The 12,476-nt window shown below is 45.9% G+C and overlaps 1 protein-coding gene across 1 annotated transcript; it reads left to right on the forward strand.

Annotated features, from left to right (window-relative positions):
- Positions 1-1,997: 1,997 nt before the first annotated feature.
- Positions 1,998-2,892, forward strand: LOC109750562 (pectinesterase inhibitor 8). Its single transcript, XM_020309526.4, has one exon. It carries the CDS (start codon positions 2,122-2,124, stop codon positions 2,662-2,664), a length of 543 nt encoding a protein of 180 aa, XP_020165115.1. The 5' UTR covers positions 1,998-2,121; the 3' UTR covers positions 2,665-2,892.
- The last annotated feature ends 9,584 nt before the right edge of the window (positions 2,893-12,476 follow it).

Genomic DNA, 12,476 nt, shown 5'->3' on the forward strand with positions numbered 1-12,476 from the left:
ATGAAGGATATATACCCAATCTATTATGCTTATTTTTTAAGATAAAGTGAAAAAAGAATTCGTAATAAATAAAAAGTGAACTTGAAGAAAGTACAGATATTTAAAAAGGTTCATACAAACTGAAAAAATCATCGTTTTAAAAATGTTCATTGATTTCCAAAAAAACTATCGATTTTTTAAAAAATTCATCAGTTTTGAGAAAGTTCACAAATTTGATGTTCATCAATTCTGGAAAAAAAGTTCATCGATTTGAAAAATATAAAAAATTTGAAAAATGTTCATTATTTAAAAAAAAAATTTAAAAAAAGTTCATTGATTTTGAAAGGTAATTCTTGATTTTGAAAAGTAGTTCAAAAATTTGGAAAATGTTCATCAAATTTGAAAAAAGTTGACAAACTTGAAAAAGTTCACGATTTTGAGAGAAAGTTCACAAATTTGGATAAGTTCATGGATTTTAAGAAAAAGTTCAGCAATTAAAAAATCATCGGTTTTGAAAAAGAAGTTAACAAATTTGAGAAAAAGTTCATCAATATTGAAAAATGTTCACAAATTTGAAAAAAGAAAATAAAAAAGCGACAAAGAAGAAAGTCAAAAGAAAATAAACAGATGAAAGGACAAAAGAAGAAAAAATATTTATGTAATCACAACAGGCGAGGTGTCCTGGTGGTTATCCGTCTTCCTCTCGTCTCGTGCGTCGCGCGTTTGAATCACAACTTGCACCGGTTTTGCACGCGCGTTTTTTGCAGTTTAGAAACATAAAAAAATAATGGGCCGGCCCATCGCAGAGTGGATGTGTGCGCCCGTTTGTGAAAACCTAAGAAAACGGCGCTGAAGGTGCCCGATAGCATTTAGCATTTCTACCTTGCGTCACAATGATCAACAAAATCACTAGTTAAAGAGTACTCGTCGCAAAGATCACTCCCACCTCCCCAGGTTGCGGCAAGTGACGCGTTGCATGTGTGCCACTTGTCGCAACCTGGGAGTTTTTCCTTTTTTCGTAGATTCGTTTATTCAAAACGTGTTATCTCTTTAACCGTGCGTCCAAATCTCGAACCGTTTTCACCGTTGGATTCCTCGCGCCGAGATCTTCAAAACTAGATCCAATGTTGATAGGTTTTGATGAACTTTTTTTCACGAAAAAAACCAAACGAAAAAACTGAACGGGAGCATGGGTTTTTTCCCTTTCTGAAAGAGGCATGCCCGTGCCTCTCGCGAAACCACAACCGTGCCTCTCGTGGAAACAAAACTGTGCCGCTCACGGAAGGAAAAAAGAAGAGAAAACGCTTTTTTCGTTCGCAAAAGCACAACCATGCCTCTCGCAGAAGCAAAACCGTGCCTCTCGTGAAAGAAAAGAAAAAAGAAAAAACGTGTGTTTTCTGTTTCCGAGAGGCACGGCCGTGCCTCTCGTGAAAGCACAACTGTGCCTCTCGCGGAAGCAAAACCGTGCCTCTCGCAGAAGGAAAAAAGAAAACATGTTTTTTTCGTTTCCGAGAGGCACGGCCATGACTCTCGCGAAAGCACAACCGTGTCTCTTTGCAAAACCGTGCCTTTCGCGGAGAGAAAAAAACAGGAAACGTGTTTTTTTTCTGCACGGCCGTGACTCTCGCGAAAGCACCGTGGCTGTCGTGGAAACAAAACCATGACTCCCGCGAAAGGGGAAAACGCGTTTTTTCGTGAAATTTTTTTTGGCCCAAAAGTTCAGGAAGACCGGTGAAAAACCGAAACGTCAAAAAAACCCGAAAAAAACCGTTTAAAAAGAAACGCGTGCGGAAAAAAAGGTCGGAGGGAGTGTCCAGAGTGCGACACGTGGCGGGCGGCTGGGAGCGCGCCAAGTGACGCTGATTGTTTCAAGGCTCCAGAAGGAGCGCTGGTTAATTAGTTGGCCTCAATGATCAAAGCTGGGGCAAATGGTTTTAGCTTTTTGCAGCCCAACCTTAGCAGGACCCTTTTTCTACCGCAGCAAGTCCAAATAGGCCTGGGTCCAGCTAGCCGCGCCTATAAATGCAACAAGATTCAGTCCGTCAGTCCTATTCCTAGCTCATATCAATTCCGTCCGAGCAGACAAGAAGACTCTACGAACTTAATTAGTCGCTTCATTCGGAAACAAAAGCAACAAACAGCATGAAGCCATCTACGGCTCGTCTTCTCGCGGCCGCAGCGCTCGCCGCCGTCCTCGCGCTGGCGAGCGGGGTCGCCGACGCAACGGTGGTGACGACGTGCAAGGCGGCGGCCGGCAGCGACGGGCGCGTGGACTACGACTTCTGCGTGGCGGAGCTGGGCAAGCACCACGACAGCCCCAGCGCGGACACCTGGGGCCTGGCCAAGGTGGCAGCCCTCACGGGCGTCGTCGACGCCGACAACGCGGTCTACGACATCAAGGAGCTGCTGGCCAAGGACGGCGCGGACGCCAGGACGCAGGCGGCGCTGGCGCGGTGCCAGGAGCTGTACGACAGCATGGGGTTCGCCTTCGCCGAAGCGCAGGACGACATCAACAACCGCGACTACGCCGCCGGGAAGGAGAAGGCCGGGGAAGCCGCGTCTCTGGCGCACCAGTGCGACGACGCCTTTGCCCAGGCCGGTGTCCCGTCGCCGGTCACGCGGCACAGCTCCTACTCGGTGCAGATAGCGGTTGTCTGTACGGCTATTACCAACCTCATCCAGTGAAGAACGTCTAAAACTTGGGGATACTACGTGTGTAAAAGTAGTACGTGCTACTAAAAGAGTGTGGTTTACCTTTAAGAAAAGAGTGTGGTTCACTTTAATATCGACGTCTTATTAGGGTACTCGCATGTTTTGAGTCTCATCTTTTTTTCCTTTTTCTGTTTGCATCCTGAGCAATATCTATGTAAGGTACTTCCTCGTCTGAGAATATAAAGCGCGTTAATCTTCTAATCTTTTCTCAATACTTTTTCTAACACAGTACGGACACAGACGCTCATTTATACACACATACACTCATTCATATGAACACGCATGCACACCCTACCCCATGAGCACCTCCGAGAGACTGAGATGCCATATCATCTTGAGATGTGGCAACATCGACCTTGACAACATCGACCTTGACAACATTCTACAGGCCTTCCTGGCAGTCCACAGTACTTTCCCCATGCGATATCTTGGTCTTCCGTTGTCGGTCACAAGACTAAAGCGCATCCACTTTCAGTATTTGGAGGACAAGGTGGCAGGCAAGCTTCCGCCTTGGTCGGCGATGCATGTGGCTACGCCGGGGCGCATTATTTTGGTCAAGGTTGTGCTCACTGCCATTGCCATTTACCACCTCAAGCCTCTAGATCTTCCGGTTGAAGTGATGAAGAAGATCGATAGCCTGCGACGTGCCTACTTTTGGGCGGGCTGTGATAAGGTGACCGGCGGAAATGTAAGGTTAATTGGGATCTCGTCTGCAAGCCCAAGATTTATGGTGGACTGGGAGTGCTCAACCTTCAAAAATTTGCAACCGCCCTGCGCTTGCGTTGGCTCTGGCACGAATGGGATGAACCACCTAAGACTTGGTCTGGCTCTGGAACACCTTGCACTAGCAACGATAAAGATCTCTTCGCGGCTGCTACACTAGTTTTGGTGGTGTTTCTTCGTATCATTAAGAGGTGTGCTTGAAGATGGTGTGTCCCCGTACCTGATTCTCCAGGTTTGGCTTTTTCGTTATCAGGTTTGTCTCGGTGGTGTTGTCCTCTGAAGCAAACAATGTGGTTGTGCGTCTCGATACTACAGCTCTAGTTTCGGCTGATGATGGTTGGCCAACCTACAGCTCTAGTTTCGGCTGATGACGGTTGGACAACTGAATGTTAGTAGTGTTAACTGAAGATAAGATATGTGATCTAGGTATCAATGCAAAGAATAGGTCTTGACTTTCTTTAGCCAGCTTACTATGGAACTCTAGGTGTGCTTTAGGTGTCAATGCAAAGATAAAATGTTATGGAACATATAATTCTTCTATTTTGTAGTGTTTCATAGTTTGATTGAAGAAAGTTTGAACACTGCAAGTCAGAATGTCGCAAGTTGTCTCCTAGTTAGGTACAATTGATGTCTTTAATCAACACAACTTTGAAACTAGTTTGAACATTAAATTGAGCACTCCTGCTAGCATTTCACATCAGTCAAATCACTTAAAACCATGTACACTGACTCACTTCTTTTGTGGTCAATTTGTTCACTGCTGCTAGCATTTCACATCAGTCAAATCACTTAAAACCATGTACACTGACTCACTTCTTTTGTGGTCAATTTGTTCACTGCATCACACAACCCAAATTTAACACATGTACCCACTGCACAACACCCTGCAAATTTCGGTTGTAGCATTTCGTGTGAGTTACATTTAGTGCACAAGGATAATTCAAATGCAAGCTGCATTTATCAATCAGTAAAGTAATTAACCCTACAATAATACACCATTTGAAGGCACCCAGTTAGATAGACTGAAACTCTATTTCAGAACCCTAAAATTCAGTAAATCAGAACAGGAACTTTTAGTTAATCCAGTGTCTTAAATTCAGCCAAACAGGACATATGAACATTCAGTTAATTTCGAGTCCTAAATCTAGAACCCTAAAATTCAGTCAAACATGACAGGAACGTTCAGTTAATTCAGAGTCCAAAATCTGGAACCCTAAAATCCAGTCAAACAGGACAGGAACATTCAGTTAATTCAAAAACATGTTGAACCCTGAATCAACAAACCCTAGTTTCCAAATCTGAAACCCTAAAATTCCAGCGACGAAATTTGCTAATAGAAAGAGGCAGGCAGCACACCTATGGGCTCAACCACCACCATGAGGACGCGGGCGGCATCTGTCGCCGACGGCAGTGGCGACGATGAAAGGAATATGCTGCTGCCGCAACAATTTTCCTCCTCGCCGCGGGTTCCACCTGCCACGCCGGTCAGTCACGCTTCATGCTATGTCCACCACGCCCTCGCCGATGGACTCGGAGCCGCCTTTGACAGAGTCCACCACCGTCATGCCCGTGAGAGAGAGAGAGGGGGGGGGGGGGGGGAAGGGGAGTTACTGAGGGAGTGCTTGTGCTCGGTCGGCCTTGTCGCTTCGGACAGATGAGTCAACGGCCGTTAACGGCGCGTCCCCACTGCTGTCGGACCGTGAGGGATCAGCCACGTGAAAAACGTGCTCAAAAAATGGCTCAGTGTTGTTGCCACTGCCAGAATTTTGGTTTGGTGTGAAATGTTACGAATCGTAAAACGGTGGTCTTTGGTTAATTATGACACAAATATAATGGTTCGGTGCATTTAACTCACCAGCCTGCCAGGCGTCTGTCACTTTGCACTTATTTCTATCAAGAGCGGACGCCGCAGCAAGAATCGTCAATTGCCATGCATGCACGCTTCTGCCTTCTTACGTAAGAAAAGGGGTGAGAGCTAGGGGGAAAGGTCGATTCCTCACGGCCGGACTCAGCAGCTGGCAAGACCATACCGTAAGAAGACGTTCTCTCTTATGAAGTGTCAAACACCTGCAGCCCGCTTTAATTTGGATGATTTAGGTGTGACCGGCTGTGTCTTCAAGCGAAAGACACGGGGGATCATTAGTCATAACCGATTCAAAGAACAGCAGTATTTTACACTTCGGAGATCGATAGTGCAGGTAGGCACCGTACTAGCCAAATTGGGTTTCGATCTGCTCTTGCAGAGATGAACACAAACTTTGCGGCTCTCCCGAGCTCAAAGATATGCAAAGAGTCCTGATGGAGCATCGCACCCATCAACGCCTGCTTTCTCACGTACTTCCTTTCGTGCCATCACTCACCGATTGACACATGGGGTTGCACTTGTCGGAGAAAAACGAGTCACTGGCTTTGACCAGCTTTAGGAAAAGCACTAGATGATAGACAGAGGAAGGAGGATGACGACGCACGAGGCGACTCGCGAGGCGACTCCGCCCTCGTCGCCGACCTATCCACGCCGGCGCTGATGATTTTCAAGCAAGGCGTTCTGCTCCGGCGTGGTGATTCTTCTGTTGTCGTGGTTTTGTCACGGCAGATGTCCGAGTGAAAGCACTTAGTCGTGAAGCTATCGCTACGGGTTAGCTTAAAGGGGTTAAAGCGGACAAGGGACGCAAGAGAGTTTTATACTAGTTTGGCCCCTTACGATGAAGGTAAAAGCCTACGTCTAGTTGTGATAGAATTGATGGGGTTTCGATGACCAGGAAGCGAATACGCTTTGCGTGAGTCTCGAGTTGTTGTCCGTTGTCCTTGAACCGCCGCCGGGTCGTCCCCTTATATACATGGGTTGACGCCCGTCGGTTTACAGAATCCCGAGGCCGGCTCATAGTTGTGTCCGGCTCGGTCTCTGCTACTTCTACCTTACAATACAAGTTTACATATCAATGCCGGTTTATGTCTATGGCCTTAAACCGGCTTTGGGCCATGGGCCTCCATAAAGTGTCACCGTCTGTCTTCATGGGCTTCAGATACAGATGAACTACTTATAGGGTTAACCCGGACTCTCCTGGCCGGTTTACGCCCAATGGTAATATCCCCAACATTAGGCCCCAGATTGATTTGAACTGGTTCATGTCAATTCTCAATACTTACGAAAATTTCTTCTTCAACATCTTCACATAATCTTGTAAACCGCCGTGACATCATCTTCTAGGATAATGGTAAACCGCCGTGACGTCACCTGCTATTTAAAACTGTGTATAACCCACCTTCATTAATGAGCCTCCGACAATCGAGGCGACAACTCCGCCTCATATCCAAAAATTCGGCTCCTCGATTTTCGCGCTTGTCGTTTATCTCCCTTATAAATAGGGCCAGGGGGTTCCCATTTTCCCCCTCGTGCCTCTTCGCTTCATCGTCATCCTCGCGACGCCCGAACCTTCGACCTTGGCCGCCGCCGTCAACCTTCGACTGCTGCACCAACCTTGGCCGCTGCATCAACCTGAACGTACCTGAGCTCCTCCGCACGCCGTCGCTGCTCAACAGCCTCCGTAAGTCTCCCCTTTCTCTTACCATAGATCTGTACTTAGGGTTTTTGTCGTTCATCAGTGTTCGTCGCCGCCTTTCCTTTTCCTTATTTATATCCATGGATTAGATCCAAAAACCACATAGATCTCGCGCGGTAATAGTTTTAGCACCTGTTTGATATCCAACTCATCTCAACTTGGTGAACTTTTAGTACGCTGGAAATTAGGTCAGAATATATTTTGTTTTTCCAACACGCGGTAGATTTGAAATTACCATAGCAAGATGTGAAACCTGTTTTTCCCTTCGCTTATACATCTTTAACACCAGATTTGGCGGTTTAACCTCATATACAAAATGATGACCCAGTAGATATCATTAGTCCCCTGTTGAACCGCCAATGTATTATACTGTTTCCATCATCAGACTCCGATTTACGGATAACCCAATCCGGTGTATCAATATGCTTGTATCCTCATATCATTGTATAGTTGTCCACTGTAAATCTTAAACCGGCAATAATCATGTTTCAGATTTCCCTTCTCATGGCCAAGCAAGTCTATGAATGCAATTGGCTTCCCTCTCGAGTAACCGAGGAGCAGTTAAACAACCTTGTTAAAACAGGCGTTTTGGCCAAGAAAGATGTTATCCACTGGAGGGTCCCTGGCCCGAAAAATTCTCCTACACTCAACGATGGAGAGGTAGTCGTGTTCGCTAATCATCTCGGACCAGGTTTTAGCCCTCCCGGTTCAAAAAAATTCCGGGATGTACTGGCTAGTTTTCAACTGCGCCCTCAAGACATCGGTCCCAACTCTGTAACCAACATCTGCCACTTCCAAGTCTTTTGTGAGGTTTATCTGCAAGAGGAACCTTCAATCGAACTGTTTAGGGATTTCTTTCACTTAAACCGTCGCACAGAGTTTTCAGATGGACCCAATACGGAATTGGGCGGAATGACGGTTCAGAAAAGGAAGGAAGTCACCTTCCCTCATCCCAAACTCCACAGTCACCCCAAAGAGTGGAACCAAACTTGGTTTTACAGAATGGATACATCTCCATCTGATGAAAACCCCCTGCCGGGTTACCGCCCTGAACGCCTTAGCAACACACATCCTTTTCCTCAAAGGTTGATGGCAAGAGAAAGGGCCAACTATGCTCCCCAATTATCAAAGCTTAGAGCCTTCATGGCGAACGGTTTTACAGGAGTTGATCTTGCTCGTTGCTGGATAAGATGGAGTGTTCTTCCCTTAAGCCGGCGCCCCGGTTTGATGTGTGAGTATACGGGGAGTTTGAAGGACGTTCAGCGGCACATTGACATTCAGCTTACAGATGCAGAAGTCACTGAGGCTGTATAAAAGATACTGAACGAACCGGAGGCTGTCTGTGCCCAAACCAGACTACTCCCTTTCTGCACCTTCAACAAACCACCAGTTGTAAGAATCATATAATATTCTTATCTGTAGTTGCGTCTGTCCAAATATTCTCTGAAAGTGTGACTATTTTCTGACAGGGTGATGATCCGTTTTGGAACAAGAAACCATCTCAAGACAAATCGGCGAAGCCGCAAGACAAACCGGTCAAGCCAGTTCGTCCAAAGACCAAGGTTGTTAAAAAGTCTGCCAAGAAAAGGACCACTGCATCCTCCGATCTACCAGCTGATGACGATGTGGGTAATCCGGAACCAGAGGTAGAACTTGACTCTCTTGGTTCATTTTTCATACATCTCATTGACAATGATTATTATCAGGACGACACTGAAGGCAGTCATGCTGAGGACGTAGAGGTAACCATTCTTTCCTCCGATTCAGATCCACTGCCAACATCAAAAATCCGTCAAGCAAACCGGAAAGTAAAATTTTCTCACCCTCTTGCTTACTTGGACCCAAACTTTCTTTTGAAGACGCAGCAGCACGAGGCTCGCCGTACAACCCGGCACAGCGGCTAGGTAGTTACCTCCGCCGGTTTACCGAACAGTCCGGTTCGGAAACACCGATCAGAGGTCACTTATCCCATTGATACTTCATACCCCAAAGCTGGTTGTTTCCGCCAACCTCTTAACCCGTCTGATTCAAATTATCAGGGTACTTCCCACTCATCTTCTGGCGAGTCATCAGCCACACAGCTTCCACCCCTCAAAACAGTTCCTGGGTGAGCTATGCACTTATTGTTTATCCTTGATGTTGCTATTTTGATATACTGTACTGACCCTCATGTTTATTTTTCTCAGCACCAAGCCCAGACCCAGCAAGAAAGCCCGGTTGAATAAACTGGTTGATGAAGATGTGGCTGTTGAACCGGAGAAAACTCCAGATCCTGAAGAAACCAACGTTGATGCCATGCTGAATGACCCACCGCTTCAAGATCATGACTTTGTTCCTGAGCAGGCAGAAGTTGACACCACCAGCCATGCTGACCAGCCAACCAGCCCTGTCCGAGCTGGCACTAAACCGGCAAGTCCGGTCAAAAATACTGACAAACCGCCAACTCCAGAGAAGGCTGGTGATGACCAAGATGATGACATTATGATTACTGGCACTGGCCACACCACTCCTGGCAATCCTGTTGCTTTGTCAAAGCATACTGCCAAGGATGACCTCTCTGCTATCGGCAAAGGCAAATGGAATGCCGATTTATCAAGCTACGCCCATCTCAACGCTCAAGACATTCACTCTGGCTTCTTGAACCGTCTGTATACCAGCCGTGACTATGAAGCTAGTTTGGTAAACTTGATGAAGGAGCGATATGAGGTAACTTTCATAAGTGTTTCTCTCTTATATTCACTTGCAGCTCATCAACTCCAGTAGCCCCCAAGTGACGGTTTAAGATACCAAGTTAAACCGGGACTTAGTAACAATTTCATGTTTGCAACAATGCATCTTAACTTCACTGATGTAGCCCCCAAGGGCCGGTTTAACTTTATAAAGATAAACCGGGACTTTGTAGAAGAATTCCCATATCAGCATTTTATGAGCAAATACACATTAGCCCCCAAGTGCCAAGCTTAATACTTGTATTGTGCTTGGGACTTGTAAAAATTTCTGAGTAAGAGCAAATATGCATTAGCCCCCAAGTACTAAGGGCATAACTTGTTATGTGCTTGGTACTTCAAATATGTACTCTCAACTCATTATGTATATGTCTCTTTATAGGCTGAACTGAGCAAGAAGGAAAGCCAAACCGCTGATCTGCAAGAGAACATCAAGTCCCAACAGGCCGAAACTTCCAAAGCAAAAGATGAGCTGACAAGCGCCTTAGCCGCTATGGAAAAGCTAAAGGAGAGCTTCGCCAAGGAGCGGGCGGATTGGAACACAGAGAAATCCGCTTTACGGAAAAGAGCTGAAGACGCAGAAGCAGCTCTCAAACTGGTGGTAGACGAGCTGACTTGTGTAAAGCGGCAGATACATGCCATGACTGCTGCTGTGTTCGGTAAGCATCCTTGCTTTATACTTTCAACATATCTTCCCATACGTTGCCGGTTTACTGATGTTTGCAATGATGCAGGAACTCGCATTAGTCATCTGGGCTCTGATGTTCAGAAGAAGCTGAAGGCTGCCTACACGCTGATAGAGCAACTATATACCGGCGCACAACGAATTATCTGCACCGCTTCTCACAATAAGCCGCCCCCGACGTTAATCAAAGAAACCTTAGACAGGCTATCTATGCTACCTTCCCGGGTAGAAGAGCTGAAGAGGTCTGCTGCAAGGGCTGGCGCTCTGGCCGCACTAACCCGGGCAAAAGCATGGGTGCCTGATCTTGATCCGACGGGCGTGGCTAAAGGCTACCCAAGCTTAAAAGAAGATGGATCAGAATTTTGCACTGAAGATCTCCGCGCCATAAAATGGGAAGTACGTCCACTGGCTTGTCAACTTGCTGAAGAGGTTGATCTTTCACATTACCAGGCGAGTTATGACACCAATAACAAGCGGGTTGCTGCACTAGCTCCTAAGGCTCAAAACCTGATCCCTCCAATCCGTAAGCACACTTATGCCCCTGATATTGAACCGTCCACCCTTATAAGCGATGAAGCTGTGTTCCAAGCTTTAACTGGGATCGACTGGACAACTGTTGACTTCCAGCCGCTGGGTAGGGACGAAGAAGATGAACCGGTGCAAGATGATCCGCAGCCGTCAGGTCAAGCTGATAAGCAATCATAATCCGGGGGCCACTTTAGTTTTTCTTTTGCTGTAATGCTTATTGAGACAACTACTCCTTTGGGCACTGAAAACGCCTTGTAATAGGCTAGTTAAAACACTTGGTTTGTTATGCCTTCGTGCATATTTATCTGCAACTGATGTGTGTTATTCCGCGATGCTTAAGATATGATATTCATAATCCATAGCTATTTATTCAAGCTGTTCCTGCAGATAAGAAGCTTAAAGCGCCCTGGCGGTTTACCACCGGGCGGGTCATGATACCCAAAAATATATATGACCAAGGTTTATAACCAAGGTGTCACGACCGGTTTTCCAATAAAAATATTTATTGAGAAATCGATCCCTTTTACGGACCAGTAAAGAAGAATCCTTCTTACTGGTAGACAAAATCTTGATCACAGAAGAAAATACCAGGAGTACTGAATATAATACAAGGTTGAGCGGAGACTGCTCAACAATTTATTACAAACACGCCAATAATACATAAAGGCGGATAGGGTGGCATAACTACTAACTCACGATAAAAGCGGTGGTGGAAAAATCACAGCGAAGGGGGTGACATGACTCCTGAATCTAACAACTCTTCGAGCGCCGGAGTGAGGCTCGAGGATACTTATTGTGGGTGGCGGAAGCGTATATAATACAAGTGACCAATATCCAGGATCGCACGGGACTGACTGGGACTCCTCTAGGCGTCGGACTCACTATCAAACTCTTCGCCAACATCTGGCCAAATCAACAAGCCAGGTGAGTACTATGAAAGTACTCGCAAGACAGTTCGGACATAAGATATAACAAATGTAAACCTGATGCATATGAACAGATTAACAAGCGCACTCAGACATTGAGATAATAATGCATGGGAAATAAAAGAGAAGTCGGGCGGTAGTCCTCCCGAAATCCCAAAGTAATACTGAGAGCCAATCGAGTGTTTGAATGACTCCTCGAAGGGATACAAAAAGAATAACAATGCTGCAGTCGGGCGTCAAGGCGACACCACATAAAGGGCTTATAATAGAATATAAATGACAGTGCGTGCCACAGTCGGACGTCTGAGCGACATCACATAAAGGGCTTATATCAAAAGTAAATAACAAGAGTGCCACAGTCGGACGTCTGAGTGACATCACATAAAGGGCTTATATCAAAAGTAAATAACAAGAGTGCCACAGTCGGACGTCTGAGCGACATCACATAAAGGGCTTATATCAAAAGTAAATAACAAGAGTGCCACAGTCGGACGTCTGAGCGACATCACATAAAGGGCTTATATTTCATAACTTGATATCTCAGTAGCTCAAGAACTTAAATCATTTCAAGGGCATAATCTGGTATGAAATAAACAACAGGGTTAGTCCATCCACAGGAATAACGTTCAACCAATTT

Source organism: Aegilops tauschii, chromosome 6 (assembly GCF_002575655.3).
Source record: "Aegilops tauschii subsp. strangulata cultivar AL8/78 chromosome 6, Aet v6.0, whole genome shotgun sequence".
Lineage (NCBI taxonomy): Eukaryota > Viridiplantae > Streptophyta > Magnoliopsida > Poales > Poaceae > Aegilops > Aegilops tauschii.

Bases quoted from the DNA above. Each gene is read 5' to 3' on its own strand.
- LOC109750562 (XM_020309526.4), top strand. From the start codon at position 2,122: ATGAAGCCATCTACGGCTCGTCTTCTCGCGGCCGCAGCGCTCGCCGCC.